The sequence below is a fragment of the Anastrepha ludens genome, chromosome 4 (genome assembly GCF_028408465.1).
Source record: "Anastrepha ludens isolate Willacy chromosome 4, idAnaLude1.1, whole genome shotgun sequence".
Lineage (NCBI taxonomy): Eukaryota > Metazoa > Arthropoda > Insecta > Diptera > Tephritidae > Anastrepha > Anastrepha ludens.
This window is the reverse complement of record NC_071500.1, coordinates 108,208,715-108,229,740: the sequence shown is the minus strand read 5'-3', so window position 1 is coordinate 108,229,740 and position 21,026 is coordinate 108,208,715. Positions and strand designations below refer to the sequence as shown.

Here is a 21,026-nt window from a genome sequence, read left to right as displayed (position 1 = left end):
AGCTAAATAAATATCTCAGACTTTTAGAAAAGTGGCTGAAAAAATGGAGAATAAAAGTGAACGAAATAAAAAGTAAACATGTCACATTTTCGCTTAGAAGAGGAGACTGTCCCTCGGTTACCCTTAACAACGTATGCATACCACAGTCTGATCACGTCACATATCTTGGCGTTCACCTAGATAGGCGTTTAACATGGAGACGCCACATCGAGGCAAAGCGGCTTAATATGAGAATCAAAGCTTCAAACCTTCACTGGCTAATTAATGAGCAATCAAGATTGAGCCTTGACTGTAAAGTCCTCTTGTACAAGGCAATTTTGAAACCAATTTGGACTTATGGAATCCAATTGTGGGGAACGGCCAGCAGTTCCAGTATCGATCTTATACAGAGAGCACAGTCGAAAATTTTAAGAACCATAACTGGAGCGCCGTGGTACATAAGAAACGACAACATCCATAGGGACCTAGATGTACCGATGGTGAAGGAAGTATTCAAAAAAGTTCGTGAAAACTATCAGTTGAAATTGCAAGATCACCCGAACCCGTTCGCACGTCAACTCCTGAGTACGCAACATACGACCAGGCTTCGAAGAAATGACCTACCACCCCGATGAGTAGAGGGCCATTTGATAATTATTTATTGTAGAAAATGAGATAAAATACAATTTTTCTTTTTAGTTCTAAGATTTGAATACTTATTGTGAGGCCTTTGAAAAGGCAGATTCAATAAACAAATAAAAAGTTAAAAAAAAAAAAAAAAAAAAAAAAAATTTATATTACAATAAAAAATTGAATTTTTCTTTGAATATCAAAATAACACCTCTTATTGGAAGACCCTTTACAGTACCATCTAAAGGGTGGTTAAGTTTAAAAGTCCGGTGTTGATTTTGAATAAAATACATTTTTTTTTAGGAAATTATTGTCATTTCTCTTTATTATGATAATATTGGTATGGCTCAATTACGTATGCCCTCGGCGGCACAACTCCATCCATCCGATGGTCCAAATTTTCGATGGCGCTGAGGCATAATTGTGGTTCTATGCCGTTAATGTGCCGAATTATCTCATCTTTTAGCTCTTGAATTGTTGCTGGCTTATCGACGTACACATTTTCTTTCAAATAACCCCAAAGAAAGAAGTCCAGCGGTGTCGTTGACGTTTAGGTGTGGTTCACATTCAACTCGGCCCTTGAAATTTAACCAAAAAACGATTGCGAAGCACTGATGCCGAAATTTGTATCTGTCTCACCCTGTTTGCCATAATGAGCCTGAAAGTAGGCAATTTGGTAGGCAAAGTAGACAAAATTCGCAAATATTATTTAAACCATTAATGCACATGTGAAGAATTGGAATTCTTGCGCGATAATTTGAAAACGACTAAACCGAATTGAGTGAGCCACGACGAAACTCATTAAGCTTAATCCACCACAAAAAACAAAAAAAAAAACGACTAACTACTGATTTGATTCCTGTATGAATCAATTGTGTTTTCTTACCTATTAAATTAACTAGATAAATTTAGGGCCCCTTCCAGCCAGAGTTTATTTGAACGTGCGTAAAAATCTCTGTGTATATAAATTAGATATTCGAAGATCAACTAAACCAGTAAATACAATGTAATATAAAATCAATTAGAAGCATACAAAGATCTATCAAAGATAGGGAGGGAGGAAATAAAAAACGTTTGCTAAGGAGCTAACTTACATACTTACAAACCTTATGAGATTAATAAAATTCAAATGCACATAATTTTTTTTCTGCAAAATATTTTTTTTTTATTTGGTTCGCATTCACTTTTTCGTACGCACGCGGCAATATTGTACACAATTTCACGCAAGTACATTTAATTTTTGTTATAATAATGCAGTAGTACAAATATTTCTGTATACATTAATAATATGATAAATAAATCGCGTTTTACATATCAGTGCCTACACTTCGACGTTAAAAAATATAAATTGCAAGATATTTGATTTCTACCAATAATTGACTGCAAAACGGTTTAGTTAGTCAAAATGGTGGCTCAACTATAGTTTTAATACCATGAGTACTGTAAGTAAATAGATGCACGGTCAATTACTACCTGAGCTTTCCCAAGCTCTATAAAATATAAATAAATAAAATACATCATTCCTTTTGTTTTAAAGAAGTACATCTGTAGAAGAGTGTAAAAGCGCTAATTTTATGAAAAAATATTATGATTAATACAATTCTTCTTTTTGGTTAAATCAAAGCGTTTGCCACTATAGAACTTAACAAGATTTGTCAAAAAATAGTAGTATGAAAATTAAACGCATTTTTGGCAGCTGTAGCAGCAGTAATTGGTACCTACAATACATTAATGTGTTGATGCAGATGAGCGCCAGTGAATACACCTTGGTGATGTCGGTGGGGCGGTAAAGGACCGACAACAGCACTATTTGGTGTCGTTGTGTTTGTATAGATAAATGTATAGAAATATCTTTGGGTCGACAAATGACGGGCTACTGTGTACTATATAAATTTCTTGTTTATAAACTAAGCAAACGGCGGCTAAAGTGGGGTTAGTCATAATCTATTATATTAATGTAGTCGTTGCGTTCATCTTCTCATACAAAAGTGCAATGATTTTCAAGTTTTCAACTTAAATAGTTTCGACTTCCCATACTTTGGTGTTGCAATCTTGACCAGTGGAGATCACAGTGTTGTTGTCCAACCACACTAAGCGTGTAATTTGCGATTGTGGATGAGCATCTAAATGTTTTTGCATTAAATGTTTGCATCTTTCAAAATGAACTCCAAAAGTACTCACTTTTAATGATGGTATGTTTGGCCGGATTGGTTACAGACCAAATAATGATGGTGGTATCCAGCGAACCGCTAGCAACTAAAAGAGAATTTGGTGACCAGGCCACCGTATTGACGCGCGCATTATGGAAGCCCCATTCCTTGTTGTGCGCCGGCTAAAAAGTTTACAGAAACACAAAATACATTTAAAAAATTCGTATTACAATCGTATTTTTATATTCTTTTCTCTGACCTTGTACTCTTCAACAGCATAGAGTATGACTTTGCGATTCGCATCGCATGCCACCAAATACTTATTATCGGGGGAGTACGCACAATCGGTCACCGGCCCCAAGTGCTGCAGCTCGACTTTTTCCTCCAGCGTTGTGCCCTTCAGCGTGTAGACGTGCACTTTATGATCGTCACCGGTCACTGCTAAATCCAGTGTTTCAGGGTTTGCAGAAACCGAGCTGGCCTCATATTTAATGGGCAATGCCAATATTTTCTTATTGTCTTGCACAAGAGTCAGTTCCTTGACACAAGCCAGCGCTATGATGTTCTCATTGCGGAAAATGGCCAAGCCACGTGGCTGGCAGTTGAGCTTCACAACGTAGTCGGTGTAGGTGTTGCCCTCGATGCTAATTTGACGCAGACTATCGTCGATGCCGCAAGTGTAGACGAAATCGCCCCAGGCAGCAATGCCATTGATCTGGAAGAGTGAAGATTCTTGAAATGATTGACCAAACATGCGGAACTAAGATAATTTTTTAAGCTGTAAATATAATTTTGTTGTTGAATAGGCTAAAACTGCATAATTTAAAGACAGCTTTCTTTCCATTCCCACGACAGTCGGTTCTACGTTACCAGAACGACCCGGATTTATATCCAGCCAAGGGCTGTCATTTCAGCAGCATTCCCCATATATGTATGGTAGGGCGGGTCGATTTAAAAATCGCTCATTGCTCTGTGAAAATCGTACTCTAGGGGTCAAAATAAGAAACTTTGCCGAAGGAACCATACCTCTAAAACGAATTCTGATGTCCCCCAATTTGGGCCAAACTTTTTAGTTTCTTTTCTCATGTAATGACCAAAAATGGTGATATTTTGAAATGATTGTATGGGAAACCCCCCCTGGGGAGTTCCAGGTTACGCGGATATCTCAGGGTAACTGAAGCTCTTTGTCTGCAATAGGTGGTGGGTTGGACTCCGATGACGGCATCTAGAGGTCGGGAGTTTAGGAAGGTGGTAAGTGTCTCACGAATGTTATTTAGCATCTGTCTAAATACTGTCCGATCCAGTAGTTGATGGTTCGTTTTGTCCTGGATCTCATCAGAATACTTTAAGAGATGTCTCCTGCCGCTCCTGGGAAGAGGCTTAGGTTCAAGCAGGTGTCTACAGGGCCGAAACCTTCGGTAGCACCCAAGTAGAAATTGTCTGCAGAGCATTTTATTGTGCTTGTGGACGGGAAGCAGTAGTGATTCATTGTGTAGGTATTGGAGGAGGTAATAGTGCAATTGCTTTAAATGTCGCCAGCAGCATTTCTTTGTTTTTGCCTCAAGTACTACCGGCCAGCGATGTGAGGACCTTGTTGAGGTTTTCGACTTTGGTAGTTTATGCCGTTGTGTGCGCAGAAAAGGAGTGTAAACTATCGAAGGTAACTCCCAAAATGTTGGGGTCGTTTCCTGTCGTAGCTGTAGTTTGTTCTCCTTTGTCCTGGGGGTAAGAGGGTTGCCTTGATTTTAGTGGGGGAAAGTTGGAGATTCCTCGCAGTGAAAAAGCGAGAAAGGCTGGTGAGGTAATCGCTTACTTTGGAACACAGGCCATCGATGTCATTGCCCGTCGGTATTATCGAGCAATCGTCTGCATAAGAGACCATCTTCTTGGATATATAGAAGTTGAAAAGTAAGGGTGATAGGATACCACCCTGCGCACATCTTGCTTTATCTTCCTCTGTTTTGCATTTTGGTGGGGAAAAATGACTGACAAGAGCCGACCACTTAAATAATTCCCATGGCAGCCGCTTCTGCGTTACCGGTATAACACGGGTTTTTCCTGACCAGGGCTGCCGCTCCAGTAAACTAGCCCTGTCTAGTGCACCGTACTTTAAGTCTTTGCTCTAAATACTTGGATAAAGATGTTGCATATTTTCTAGTTTATACGCCACTCTTTTAAACGGCAACTATTTCCTACGACTTTATGACCGATTTTGATGTTTCTTCTTGTTAAATGTTCTAATTTATTTACTATAATATATAATTCCCAAATATATTAAAATTTACCTGATTGCCATGCCCCGTGCCACTGATGCGGTCATTCACACCGCTGCCCGAATTCCAGTTCGTTACCACACCATCGTGACTGCCAGTGTAGATAGTGCTCCGATCATCGCTCAATCCCAGCACAGTGATTGGCTTATTGTGACCCTTAATAATGCGCAATGGCTTCGTTGGATCCTCGACATTCAGGTAACTAATGTTACCCGACAACGATACAGTGAGTAAATGTTCGCCTTGCCAAAGGCAAGAAACTTGCTGATCATCGACGGTGGTACCCATTACAAATTCACTAATCAATTCACGTGTTTCCACATTCCACAAACGACAAGTCTTATCACCGGAGCAGGTAAGCAATTGTGTGCTATCCGGCTTCCATGCAACGGCATAAACACCACCCTTGTGTGCAGGGCTACCGAATTCGCCAACCAAATCCGAGCTGACGCCATCGTAAAGAAAGACCTTACCATCGAAACCGGCCGAAGCAAAGAACTTACCATCTGGCGAATAACGTACGGCCTGCACGAAGCGCGAATGCTCCTGTTTGGTCATTTTGAATTTGAACGGTGGACCCTCGAAGACACCGATAGTGTTGTCTTCGCTGCCTGTGCAAGGATAAGCAACAGAATTAAATGGTTAAATTTGTGGATTTAGAAGAATGCATAATTTTACGACTTACCAGTTACAATACGGAAGGGACGCGCTGGACGAAAATCGCATGAGTTAATCGGTTTCGACTGGCCGCTAATCTCACCCACCGAAGTGCCGGTCTCAGCCATAAAAACATGACCAAAACGTTCACGCCCCTCGCCAACAATGACAATACGCTGATTGTCTTGTGACCAGGCAATATCCTTAATGGGACCACCAATCGGTTGGAACTCATTCTTTAATATATGCTCCTTGTTCACGGTGTCCCAGATGCGAATCTTCCCGGACACATCTAAAAAGAGGGAGGAAAAACAGGCAGTTATAATTTTTTATTTACTTAAAATCGTACGATTTGGTATTTTTTCTTGTTACAATAGTTTCCCCTACTTTAAACGCGCTAAAAGTTCACTAATCAGTTTATTGGGGTACTTTTATCTATAACGGTATTCGTTACGTCACCAATAAACTTCTTATCGCTGTAGAAAAGCTTAATGCAAAATATACAAAAAATTTTTATCGCGATAATTAGCGCAGATGTGCGCGCGATATTTCGCGAATTCGCATGTTTTTGTTATTGGGTTCCGATTCAAGGCAGATACTACGTTCGAAAAAGATGCATTATATGCAATTTGGAGGAAAAGAGTCTCAACTCCATACAATTTTCATGTTATTAGCGGAAGCAGGAAATAGTAAACGTTCAAGGGTAGACGTTCACTAACGTTGCTATGAGTCTGTCGCCAGGAACATTACCAGAATTACAAACACATTTAAGTACATACGCGTTTATGTTTGTATATCAACAACAGTATAACTACCGTTACCTTTAATGGGCTAATTATGTTCGATTTTGTTTAACAAAAGCGTTAACTAAATATTTAACTGTAAAATGGCTATAAAAAATGAAAATTATGAATAAAAGTAGGTAATAAAAATATTGAGTATTTGAGTGAATGGTAACTTTCTTCGAAAAACTGAAATACCATGAACAGTGCAACAACCGCTAAGCAGTAATGAGTCATAGACAAACACAGAGCAGCAGCAGCAGCAGCTGAAATACAACAAAGATAAGCATCATCAGCGAAAGAATAGTGGCAGTGATTCAAAGCGGCGGCGGCTAAGTACCCTTGTGACGTTGCTGCTCACTTTGCTTTTACCAAACATACACTGCCAGAGTGGCGGCGTCCCACTATCAAGCGTTTCATGATGGCTGAGCAGAGATAAGTAAGCAATGTGATAAGTAAAAGTAAAAAAAAAAAAAATATTTATGAAAGAGCTGCAGTTACAGTGTTTGCAGAGATAATGACAGGTATCATTCATGAGCTAGCACCGCGAGTTGCAGATATGCATAGATAGGAGAGTAGGGTGCTCACTACTGCACAACTTTTGTTTCAAGTGGCAAAAAGTACGAACAAAGCTATAACAAACAACAACAACAGTGCCTGCATAAGATTAGTAGATAATCATAAGTACAGCTGCTCATGAAAGACTGATTATTTTCAGTATAAAGAAAAGAGAAAGGCCACTGTTGACTGATCGTTGAGAAATACCAACAAAGCCAACAACAAATATGCTAAGGAGAGCGTAACGGCTGCAGAAACAAAAACAAACAAACGGAATACCGATTTAGGCTAAAAAATAACGAGAAAGATTAAGTTCACATGCATTCACACGCATACAGATGCACATTGTATGTATGCTATGTTAGTATACGCATTAAGCATAATGGAAATAATAATAATTGAAATAATATGTAAATTGCTTTAGCCATAAAGCCAAAACTTTACCAACAATAATTTCAAAAGAATTTTCTAATTCAAATGAGTTAGGAGAGAACCAGGCGAGCATAAATTCCAATTGAAGGTATTATTAAAAAAATGTAAAATAGTAATATTACTGTTCCAATATACAAAGTTACAGTAATCTGGCAAAAATTTTAAATTATGGGGCAATTAAACCAAAAATAGGCTCAATTTATCGATAGCGAATATTGCTCGATAACTTTTTTGTTACTTTCATAGGCGAATTTGCCGTTATTGATTGTAAAATAGTGAGTTATGTTAGATTTATGAGGTTATACATTTTGTGTCTATTACTTAATAAATAATAATCTACATACATGTGCCAGATTATCCACATTTACACGCTTATCACTACGACTCACTTTTAAAATCATTGTAATTTAAGGTTATGAAACAGTTTTATATTATTTAAGACCCTTTTGATGCCTGGATATGTCATTGATCCAACGTAGTAAAATATATGTAACACACAGGCTGAAAAGTCCCGGGCCTAACACATAAAAGGTTTTCCAATAACAGATGTTATTGGTGAATGGATTGCGCTATCGAGATATGATTAACGTTTTGTTGTGGGCAACGTTTATTTTGCGCTACGTGCCACACAAGCAACGAAACCATTTATCTTTTACGGGAAAAGTTTCCGGACCGTGTTATTTCTCGAAGAGGTGATCACAATTGGCCACCGAGATCTTGTGATTTTACACCTTGTGAATTTTTACGCTAACAGCCCAGGGTCGATTCAAGACCTCAAAGATGGAATTCGTGAGGCTATCGAGGATATAGGGCAGCCACTTTGCCATTCGGTTATGGAAAATTTCATGAAAAGGATATTTCCTGTGGTGGTCATTTGACTCTGGAAAACCCTATAGATGGCACTAGTTTTACAGCATTCACCTCTTTTTGCTACCACATCCACCGTATTCGCCAGATTTGGCTCCCAGCGAATACTGGCTGTTCGCAGACTTAAAAAAATGCTCGCCGGTAAGAAATTTCGCTCGAAGGAATAAACTCGAAACTAAGGCCTATTTTGGGGCAAGAGTTAAATCATTCTACGAAAGTGGTATTGAAATATTAGAGCGGCGCTGGAATAATTACGTTGTTCTTGTTTTCTTTGTCAGGTCCGGAACTTTTCAGCCCATGTGTAATGCATGTGGACAGGTCCCAAAATAAAAACCACTACTTCCTTTCGCGCAAAATTGGGCAATGTTGATGAATCGGCTGTCATTTACAGAATATAAGTTCCAGTGGTTTTAAAAATTTTATTTACCAGCAGCAAAATATGTAAAATTTTTTTTATCTACATAAATGCAAATTTACGAACGCATAGCAACACAAAACAACTTAGTTTCAAAATATGTACTGATAATTTTTTTAATGTTGAATTGAATGAGAAAAAAACAAACGAATATACCTTCTGCTCAAATATGAACGAGACGTTATCAATAAAACGGTCCGCGGATGACATATGGCAAAAATAAATTTTTTATTTTTTGGTAGGACTGTTATAAACTTACATGGCAAATTTCAGCGTGATATGTCACATAGCTTGTTTTCTGTGCTACTGTAAACAAGTCAAGCTCGAGTGTGTTCTTCGAATTTAACGATGGAAATTCAAGTTGAACAAAGAATTTGTTGGAAATTTTGTTATTCCAACAAAATTTCGGCTTCAGACGCCTTAAAAATGTTGCAGACAACCTATGGGGACTCTGTTCTATCGCGAGCACGTGTTTTCTAGTGGTACAAATCGTTCAAAGAGGGCCGTACATCGGTTGAAAACTTGCCTCATGAACATCGTCCAGCAACATCAGTAAACGACGAAAACATCGGAAAAGTAAAGGAAATTGTGCTTGAAAATCGCACAAATCGCAAAATCGGTTAACGCTGAATATTATTTAGACGTTTTAGAGCGTTTGCGCGAGAACATTCGTCTTAAAAGGAAGGAATTGTGGGATAATAAGTCATGGTTCTTGCATCACGATAATGCACCAGCTCACACATCACGTCTTGTTCGCGATTATTTGAACAAAAATAATGTTAATATCGTTCCGCAAGCACCGTATTCGCCTGATATGGCTCCATGTGACTCTTTCCTGTTTCCCAAGCTCAAGTTGCCGCTCCGTGGAAAACATTTATGACAATTGAAGTCATAAAAGAGAATTCGAAGAACACACGCGAGCTTGACTTGTTTACAGTAGCACAGAAAACAAACTATGTGACATATCACGCTGAAATTTGCCATGTAAGCTTATAACAGTCTTACCAAAAAACAAAAAATTTATTTTTGTCATATGTCATCCGCGGACCGTTTTATTGATAACGTCTCGTTCATATTTGAGCAGAAGGTATGTATCTACATTTATGTAATATAATATATTTTTTCATTACGAAGGCACCCATAAAGTAAATAAATCGCACTTCTTACCAAAATAATGCCAATAATCGGTAAGTAATCTCAGCAAAAAATGAGACACCTGACTTTGAAAAAAAAAAAAAATTAGTATTGTACGATTTTATTAATATAAACGTGACTCACGCAATGAATTTGGCATAAAATGTGAATAAAAATTATATAAGCGTCAGTGTAATCCAAATATGGTGTTAACTTGCCAAAGTTGAATATCAGTTATGCGCTAACATAGTAGGAAATAACAACAAATCACTACGTAACAAATGACAAAAAACAAGAAAAATAGTCAATCGTTATATTAGTAAAAACTGGATTTTTTCTTGCAACAAATCACAATTGTGTTTGTAGTAATTTGTGCTTAATCTTTTCAACGCAGCTGTGACGCTACGAACCCACATGGCATTTGATGGGTATTTTTAGTACCCAAAATATGCATTATAAAAACATCAACAACATCTACACCCAATTAACACGGCGCACTAAATACATAAATATGTACATGCATAAGTGTATATAAAGATAGATATCAATGAGTATGTGTGTGTGTGTAAACTTACCGCCTGATGCAATGTAGAATCCACTTGGTGAATATTTGGCCACATTGACGGCACACGAATGCTCCGTGTAGACATCAGCAATGGCTGGATTCTGTCAGCGACAATCAGTGCATATAGCCATGGAAGTCGTAGATGCAAAGAAAACATAACAATAACGCAACACAGATGAGACAACAACAACACCCAAATTAGCGGCAGTGGAAAATTTGTTGGTTGATAAAATTGGACAGGCCGGCGAATTTTCGTGTATATACACAATTGATTGGTTGGTTGGAGAGTTGGGTGTGCGTGCAGCAGCCGTCGCCACATTTCATTTTAATTTTAGGCCAAAATATGTACGTGTTGTTTTGTTTTATTTTTGTTGGTATAAAGAGAATGTGATTTCGAAGCGTATCGGTGCAAACAAAATTAGCGGTGAAAAATGAACGATGGCAACGAGTTCGTTGTTGTACAAAAAATGCCAGTATTGTAGAAATGTTGATATTATGAAATAAGAAGAGAAAAATTGCAACTTTTAGTGATATTAGGAAGTTATGCTTAAATATTAAAAATATTTATTTATCGTAATTTTGTAATTTTTGTTGCTAGAATTAAAATATATTGGATGAAATAATGCATGTATTTGAAGTTTATAAGTAATTATTTTTTACACAAAATAAATTAAAATATAATCATAATGATTTTCTCCATAATTAACTAAATTTCATATACTAATGAGGATTTACTATTTCTTATTATATTATTTTATATTAGATTTATACATATATGCTTCATGTCAATGTCGAAAACAAAAAATTACACGTCCTAAAACTTACATACACACATACATACATATATTTATGTATACCTTCTATAATTAAGATTTGTTTTTGAACAAAGATGCGAACTCATTCAATTTTATTTTCCTTAATTTAAATAATATCCACAAGTGTTTTTGGAAATAATAAACACATAATGATCGAAAAGAATTTACCGAAGGAAATACGAATATACTATGCATATGAAAACGTTAGTGTTTTTTTTTAAATAAGGCTATTTTGTTCAGAAAAATTGTTATTTAGATCAAAGGAAATGGTGGGGAAGAGCTTCGGGTGCGTTGGTGTTGGTTTTTGGATGGTCGTGGTGAACATTTGTCTGAGACGTGCGTGGGATTGGCTATACCTATAAAAACAATTTTTTTTTTTACGTTTTTAATATTCTTGAACACCAGCGAACACTCTGCTGTTCTTTGGCTTGCGGGTATTTATTTAGAAAATTTTCAAGAAATACACCACTTTCTCCTATGCAGAGCATTACTGCTGATGAGAATACGCTAAAAATAGCAGAAACAAATAGATAAATGAGACTGGGAATACTACCAGTGGATTTATCGTTGGAACGTTTGTTGGTTTTTGCAGCGAGGCGTTTAATAAATTTTCATTTGAATGCAGCTGCCAGAATCCAAAAATAAACAATAGACACATAGGCGAAATGATGATCACTAAATTTGAGATGGATCAGTACAGGGCTTGTGCATACACACGCCCATAAATACCCAGTGTGCAATGCAACCTTTTACAGTTGTCGCTAATAGATAATATATTTATAAAAAGGCTGCCTTCCCTTCCTGGGAAATTAAATTAAATTTAATTAATATTAAATTTATGCTGGTAATATATTAAATTTATGAAATTGTTGACTCACCTCAATATTCCTAATAATCACCGAGTTTCCATTAGTGTAAAGGAAATTTTTTCCTTTGGGATCACCGCCTAATACAATGGGTTGGCCACGTTGGGTGCGTGGCAGAGTGGCGTATATGAATTCTGGATTCGAAAGTAAACATAATTTATTAAAATAATTTACGGTTTTTGTTTATTTGAAATAATTTAATTTTATACGCTGCGAAATCAGTGGGCGCACAACAGGAAGTGGCGGTTCACACTCACACAAAATAGTCACAGATAAAAACACACGCATACAGAGTTCTTGCGCCAAGATCAGAAGAGGTGGGGTGCAACAGCTACAGCAAAAGCCGGCAATGAATCTATTTATTACACTCCTTTATGATTGTTGTAGGTAATTCACTGCTTCCGCTTTGTATCCGTAATTATATTTGCTTTTATTTTGCCCTTATAAGCACATATAGTGCTTCATCGTCATCGGTTATTGTCGCCGCCGTAGCCCCCCAATAACCGCTTGCGCCCACTGACTCATGCTTTTGTTGCCCAATATTTGGTCTTTTTCGTTTTATCTTCTTCGCTAAAAATGTAACCGGCCAACTCACTATTTTGATACCCTGGCTTTTGTGGTTGGGCCATTGCTGCTAATTCAAAACACTAAACACCGTACTATTTTACACACTTTATATAAACTAAAACTGCTTTTTTGATACAGAGCTAATGCTTTTAAGGTATTATTTTTCTGTAAAAAATCGACACCACCAAATTATACCGAACAAAATTGAATTAAATTTTATGTTCTGCCACAGTGCAGTGTTCATAGATAACTAGATGTGAAACTTATTCATTTTTAGGGAGAGCGCGCCCATGAGGACGTTTCAAAACTTGGCAGCATTCACACATTATGGGATTTTGAACAGCTGATAGGCGAAATGGCGGACTGCCAGAAGAAACGCGCCAAAAATAACAGACGAAAACAGTTCGTTTTTTCTTAATGGAGAAATGACGTGTTGAAATGTTTATAATTATTTGTCTTAAAATTAATTCAATTGAAATGTAATAATTTGAATTTAAGTGAGTTTCTAGAATCCAAAGCTCGTTATATCCTTTTCGACTTCTACTTTTAATTAGTCTTATGTACATGATGTAATTTTATTGAAAACTGTGTGTTGGTTTATGTAAATTTATATATACGTAAATATTCTATGGTTGAAAAGCGTAGGTAAGGGAACTGAATTTGTGTTTGAGATATTTTACAAAAATTAAAGGTAATCTGCTTTAACTTATTCTGTTCGTTGTTTGAGAATTTTTTTTTGTTACCCAATTTCTGTGTTATATTAAAAAATCGCAATAAGTCATGTTTTTAATTATAACTTATGTTTTTCGCGTACATTACTTTATTATTATTAAATTACTTTTGTATTTCAGTTTTAAATAATTTCATTTACTTATAAATTTTTAAATTTTTTGCTTATTTATGTACATATTTCATACGGAGTGTGCTTATTTTTAGTATATGTAGGTGTTTACGAGTGATATAAGGCCATTGGGCAACCGCACACTAAATACTAACCTCAATGGTGGTGTGGAAACTAAAAATTCCAGACCTTTGGTTCAAAAATACCCAATTCATGTTTCTACCGGTGTGGCAATATTGGAAAATGTTATAAAAAATGCACATTTTTCAGCGCTCTCACGAGAAAAAGAGTTTCACATCTAGTCATCTATGGCAGTGTTGCCGAAGACTGATTCAATTGTGCGACTAGCAGAGTTGCCTGAAACCAAAACCATAATTTGAATAGTAAAAATGAAAAATAAAGCAACGAATAGTAAACTTGCAATTGCAACCCTTACAAGCCATTGACTAATCGCCGGTAGGAGGCGCCAAGCAATTTCTTATGAAGAATCGTTAAAACGAGTGCGACTTAATGGGTAATATGCAGTTAGAATTTTCAAAAAATCTATTTTTTCTTAAAGTACACATATTTAAGAATACACACAGAAAATTTAATATCGTTCCGGTGAATATTTTCGAAGTTACACGCAAAGGCTGAAATTTTGCTCAAAAATTGATTTTTTTTAAGTCATTTGGTCAAAAAAATTTATTTTGCTTATTATTTCGATTTATTGCTACATTTAACATAACTTTAACGAAATCTGTTAGGTTTTTTAATTTCAGAGGATCGAGTTCAGAGATATAGTGGTTACCGCAAAACGTCCTTTTTGAGAGCAGCTCACGGAAAACAGTTAAAAGATAACAATAGTAATAATAATAATAATAACATAAGTGTTCAAATTTTTCTCAGAAAATTTTTTGGAAAATTCGCTTTTTTTCGCCTTTCTAACTGTATATAACCCCTTAAAGCTTAATAAGTTTTTTGCTTTTGCCAAATTGGCAGGAACACATTTTGAAAACAAGGATGGGAAGGGCGGATAGAGCGGTGTATTCTCAACTTGAAACTAAAAACCGTTATAGTTTTTAAGTAATTTATTGTCAAAGTTGTGTAATTTAACGAAAGGTTGGTTTTGTCAGACACTTTAAATAAGAACGAAGTTCGTGTGCGGGGACGTTCACTGGAAAGATGTGTGTAAATCTGCAGTATTTCTTGCTTAAGTTTAGAATTGAAAAACATATTTGAAAATATAAACATTGATGTTTATGGAAAAAGACATTGCAAGAGGAAATTTAAGGAAAAAAACGCGCGATTGTCTGGCTTATGTTATACACGTATATGACTCATCGAAACTTGAAAAGAATGATATAAAAGATATCACAAAAAGCAGCAAACTAACCCTAACCATCAGTAGCTCTGGCTACGCCGTCCACAGTATTTTTGGGTAGACCTTTCTGCGTGGGAGGAATTCGGCCGCGCTTAAAAAAAATTACCCTCATTAGTGCAACTCCGTTCAATCTATCCATAGTATTTTTGCGTCGAACCTCCGTCGCACTTCAAAAAAATAACTCCCATCTATCCAACCTATGCCTATTATTTTTGCGTATAACTCTTTTCTGCGTTGAAACTATTAAACCAATATTATTATAATATTTTTGTAGGAAATTATTATAAAGTTACGCCTTCCAGTTATTTCCTTTAAATCTGATACTAATTTGCTTTCGAAACACTTCCTCTTCAAACCTACCAATCAGCTGATTCTGACAATGTGATTTGTTTGCTAAATTGTTAGTCGTTTGCTACTAGAGTTTTTTTTTCCACAAATATTTAAATAAATATGCTTCAAACGCCTGCCCTAAAATTTGTGAATCCACGTTATGGTCAATTAATTATTGGCCCACCTGGTTCTGGCAAAACCACTTACTGTCATCATGCGTACAACTTTTATAAAGAATTGGGACGTGATATTGGTGTTGTCAATCTTGATCCGGCTAACGAGAATATGGAATACAATCCAGTTATCGATGTAATGCAACTTATCACAGTTGAGGACGTTATGGAGCAATATCATCTCGGACCCAATGGTGCGCTCATGTATTGTATAGAATTCCTGGAAGCACATCTTGACGATTGGTTTCTGCCTGAGTTACGCAAAGCTGCCGCAACCTGCAATTACTTCCTTTTTGATTGTGCCGGACAAGTAGAACTTTACACACATCATACCGCCATGGCCAGAATATTCGAGCGACTCCAAAAGGAAGGCTATCATTTGGTCACAGTAAATCTAATCGATTCTCACTACTGTTCAGAGGCAACAAAATTCGTATCAACGCTGCTACTTGCCTTGAACATGATGCTACGTATGGGTTTACCACATGTGAATGTGCTTTCAAAGGCAGATCTATTGCGAAAACATGAATCAAAGCTGCAATTCAATTTGGATTTCTATACAGATGTGCTGGACTTGAAATATTTACTAGAATCGTTAGATGACACACCAACAATGAAAAAATATCGCAAACTGAACGAAGCCATCTGCTCGATGGTGGAAGATTACGCATTGGTAACATTTCAACTGCTTAATGCGCGCAGCAAAGCGAGTATGTTGCGACTACGCAATCATATCGATAAGGCGAATGGTTATATTTATAAGGCGGGTGAAGAGACGGCAGTGAATTCACTGATGGCATGTGCAGTGGGTGCAGAAGCGGAAGCGATGCGTCAAGCAAGCGATATTGATCCCTATGTGGCGTGAGGGTTTACTAGTATTTATGATAGTTTAAGAGAAATACACAATTGAATAAATTTTAATTTTACTTTATTTGAAGGAAAGTTGAATAATGAAAATGGGGGGAAAAAGGTTTGCAAGTGCAGGTTTTTAAAGTACAAGATGAGATAGCGTATTTCTTCTTTTCATAGTTAAATCGAACTCGAGAGCAGCTGTTATGCTAGGAGACTTTTCACTCGCGATAATAACCAGCTTGGTGACCATTGGTGTTTAAATGCCGCCGAGGGAATAGAAGTAGGTGAGATGCAAGATCTACTCTAGCTCAACTTCATATCCCCAAATGCTCGGCCTACCCATTTGATGGAAGAAAAGCTTTGGTCCTAACCCAAAGGCTGAAATAGTTGGAGGAGTATGATGAATAAATTGGCAGTTTGGTGCCGATGTATTGCTATAACACAGAATTGCTCACAATTTTAGTTTGTATGTATGTTAGTTGTTAGCATAATGTGATTTGGAAATTGCAAATTTGTTTTTAAATTTGTTAGCGCCTTCCAATCAAAAATCGTTTAACATTTTCCACAACACAATAAACAGGAAAACACAACCATTAAATGTAATCAAGCCATGGCACGTCAGTAAGACAAGCAAGTGCATAAGTGTTGTATGCATACATATCAATGTAATCAAGCTTCTTGTGGACACGTGAACTTTGTCAAGTTGTCGGTAAGTCAGTGCTTCGCCGAGTTCAGCTGTCTTTCAATGAGCCAAATAGACAAAGGAGTGACGTAGTCAACTACTCGCACACAGTTATGTGGTGTGAAAGACAGTAGCTTTGTTTGGACTTATAGACAACCAGGAACCGCTTCCTGGGTATGCAACTAAATGCAACCGCCACTTAAGCGCTTTTAATACGGCGTATATTTGTTTTAGATGTATGCATATGTGTTCATGTAGATGTGAAAGGGTGAATGTATCGGTACACACCTTTCAACGGTTTGACTTGCAAACAACTGGAAGTCGAGACTTTTAAGCTACACGCCATCGTTTATGCTGACGTTTTGCCAGCCACATTATCATTTGTAAAATCAAGCGCCACTCGCGCCACAATAACAATAAAATGGCAATATGACTCGCCTGCAGGTTTTATCCAAGAAAGTCTCCGATGGCGAGCAAACGTACTTTTTACGTATGTACATACACACAAACACAAGTAGTCAACTACTCGCACCTACCAAGTTGGCGCAGCCCTTTCTTTGTTGCGACTTGTCGAATCTCTGCGCCTGACAGTGGCTCAAGCTGTCTTTCACAATGCATATTTATGAACACTGGGTATATTTTTGTACTTGACTGTCCGCATGTGCATGCATATAAATAGCTTCAATCACGCAATATGGTTATTAAATTCTTGTTGCACATTCGACTCAACCTTTAAGCAATGCATCAGGTTTATCTACCTGTCGCCTGCTCTATAAACATTCATTGCATTAAAGCAACATTTAAATGTATAACAAATATATGCATGTATCTACAAATACACATACACACATACATATGAACAAATGGAAAGTTGGCTGTGGCAAAGGGCGGTGCACGTTCATGACGGAAAAGTGCATAAATATTATTTAAGTGGCAAATAAAAGTTGAACAACTCAACGAATAAAATGGCAACATTTCTTAATTGTGCAACAGCACATCGGCCAGAAGCGTGCCACAAGCGTTAACGGAGTGCACTCACATACAAACATTCATGCGATTTATATGTGACTTCATGCGTGCATTTCTTTATGCAAATGAAGTTTGTTGCACTTAATGAAATAAACACTGACACGTTAAGATATTTTGTTGTAGCAAAGTGAGCGCCCCCCACAACTTGAATGTTTTGCAGGTGGAAGGATTGCATAAGGGTGGCGATGTATTTAATTGAAGTTTAGGATATAAGAAAAATTTATCTTTATTGGGCTTGGATTAAAAATTAAATGCGAATTGGAGCGTGCTAGAGTGATGGGTTAAAGTTTCCACGTCATTCTGGTGTATGTCGAACTGATCAACTAGTGACCGTACTGCACGGCCCTTTAGGGTTGGGTTGGACTGTGATTTGAAGAACTTAGTCGGATGTGTAGTGGAAATTTTCAAAGCTTCCCGGCGGAACCTAAGTCACGGCGATTCCGGAGACTCGCTCATAAGGAAGCGCCAGAAATGCCTAAGAGAGGTTTGCTGACGCCAAACTATCGGGTTACGCCAGGCGAAATGCTTATTGGGGGGAACAACCAAAAGAGGTTTAAAAGACTCATAACACTCGCCAAGAATAAACTGAGAAGCTCACGGACATTCTCACAGGCCACTGCAGACTGCGTAGTCATCCGCACATGATCGGGATATGGTCGATTCAGTAGGGATGTGGTTGAACCAGTGGACGTTCCGTTTCTGCGGCCAATCCCAGGAGACTCCAATGCACCTTCTCCTGGAATGCAGCGCGAAGGAGAAAGTTGAGCTATCTCGGCCAACTGCAGCCAGAAGAAAGGCACATACGCTCAGCCCAACCCTGCTCTGTCCTGAGTTTAATAAAAGAACTGGGTCTGAATGAGGTACTGTGATGAGTAGAGAGCATAAAAGATCATAAGGTCAAAGTGTAAAAATCGTAGGAAATCTATCTATCTATCAATACTCGCCGAGGGGTAATTCACACCTACTTCAACTTTTCACCATCGCTGTCGTAATCAGAGACCCGCCAACTACTATCTGTTGCAGGCGAAGAACTCGCGTTGTTACGTAAGATCTATTCATATATTGTTTCTTCTGATATAGCTACTTTCTGGATATTTCAGGAAGTTAAACTTAGTTCGCAAGAGAGTGGCAAATAAAAAAAGAAAAATTTAAATACTTAGAAACCTTTCTTATTTTGAGTTGGCTCATGGTGTTCAAGCCTCTTAGTAAATTCGATGGAGTGACATTGCCCAAATTTCCTAAATGATAAAATGACGGTTTATCTAGAAATGCAATCCTAGCCTTACGTACTATCAAATGAGATGTGAAAAAGCTGGCTTCTTGTCGCAATCTGTATTATGTACCTTTAAGGTGTGCTGCTCTCTAAGTAAGTTAATATAAAGAGATTCGATATCTTTTTGGTCCAAGAAGTACAAGAATTTTCTTGGCCTCCGAAAGTTATGTTGGATTAGAAGAGAGGTAATGCGAAAGTCAAAAACACTCAATGTAATGCTCAAATGATGTGGACAAAGAAGCAAAGCGAACGGGTTTGGTGATGAACGAGCACAAAACGCAGTACCTCCTGCGATCAAACATACAGTCGGCGCACTCGCGTTCGGCACCCACGTCACTGTTGACAGTTGAAAGTTATGATTTCGAGGCTGTAAGAGATCTCGTTTATCTAGGAACCAGCAGTAAAATCGATAACAAGGTCGGCCTTGAAATTCAATGAAGAACCTGACTCCCCAACAACTGATACTTTGGGCTAAGTAAGGAATTGAGTAGTAAAGTCCTCTCTTAACGAACGAAACTAATACTTTTTATGGCGCTCGTCATGCCCGTCCTGAGGTATGGCGCAGAAGTTTGGACGATGAGGCACCCCTTGGAGTGTTTGAGAGAAAGATTTTGCGGAAGATTTTTGGATCTTTGCACGTTGGCGACGGCGAGTAACGCAAGCGAAAAACAGTGAGCTGTATGAGCTTTACGTCGACATAGACATAACGGTTATCGCGCCAGTCAAGAAGAAGAAGAAGATGCCCAAATCATAAGTGATAAGATCACTTGTAAAGTCAAAAGGCCCAGTAACTTTCGCGGTTTCTCATATATCAGTCAAGGTTAAGTTAGACAGGTGACTTTGTAATGAGCTCACTCGCAGACCTAAACGATCTTTATTAAAGTCAAGAGCTAAAAACTTTCTTTGCCTCCCATAGGCATATCACCCAAAATTGGTTAGGCTGGACAGGAAACTAGTCGGGCACCACAAATTCCTAGTGTGAAGCGCTGGTATGATGTATTTCATGAGTTCCACGTACCGGCTTTCCAGTACTTAATATTTTCACTACCATCAAATACTCGTACAACTGAAGAGATTTACGACGCTAATAAACCAACAAACCACCGCTACAATTAGAATTTGCATAAATGACTGCCTCACGATTTGAAGGCAAAAACTCACTCAGAAGCTTGGCGGCAATTCATAACCGAGTGTTCCTGAAACAGTACCACAAAGGAATCAAGAATGCTCATAAGCATGCTGAGCTCTGCAAACTGAAAGGAACTGCATTTCCTTAGCGCTGCCCTGCTTGGCATGCTTAATAATATTAAGCAGCGGGAACACTTCCTTTTCACAACCAACTCATGACATAATTAATGAAAATTAATTAAAAGCATAAATTTCGCACTTAGCCGCTGGCGGTTTGCAAATAACTTGGTAAACAACAGGAAATGCAACAACAACAACAAAAAATGCAAAAAAAAAAACATTCACAAACATCCAAATAACAATACGCCAAGCAATAACAATAGCAATTGTTGCAACGCATGACTAACGACTACAAGATTTCCTTACAACCAACTAAGGAGAAGAAGGCGAATAAGCGGAATAAGAAAACGCAGAAGGCAGTGAAGAAAAGTCTCTGCAAATGAGTGAAAGAGTGAATGCAGTGTGAGGAACGAGGTGAAAAGGAGAAGCGTGTGGAAATATTAGTGCACTAATCTAATGCATGAATATGCACATAGACACACACACATACATACACATTAAGCTTCCGAACTGCAGACCCATAAAAAGCTTAGGCGCCTAAATGT

At 37.7% G+C, this 21,026-nt stretch overlaps 2 protein-coding genes across 2 annotated transcripts; one reads left to right on the top strand and one right to left on the bottom strand.

The window, feature by feature from the left end:
- Positions 1-1,757: 1,757 nt before the first annotated feature.
- LOC128860533 (actin-interacting protein 1) lies at positions 1,758-12,927 on the bottom strand. Its single transcript, XM_054098119.1, has 8 exons — positions 12,719-12,927; positions 12,136-12,257; positions 10,453-10,543; positions 5,718-5,981; positions 5,045-5,643; positions 3,019-3,474; positions 2,791-2,941; positions 1,758-2,732 (listed from the first exon to the last, which is right to left on the bottom strand). Exons 1-8 carry the CDS (start codon positions 12,750-12,752, stop codon positions 2,623-2,625), a joined length of 1,827 nt encoding a protein of 608 aa, XP_053954094.1. The 5' UTR covers positions 12,753-12,927; the 3' UTR covers positions 1,758-2,622.
- Positions 12,928-15,259: 2,332 nt separating this feature from the next.
- LOC128860534 (GPN-loop GTPase 2) lies at positions 15,260-16,328 on the top strand. The gene has a single exon (XM_054098120.1). It carries the CDS (start codon positions 15,345-15,347, stop codon positions 16,260-16,262), a length of 918 nt encoding a protein of 305 aa, XP_053954095.1. The 5' UTR covers positions 15,260-15,344; the 3' UTR covers positions 16,263-16,328.
- Positions 16,329-21,026: the final 4,698 nt, after the last annotated feature.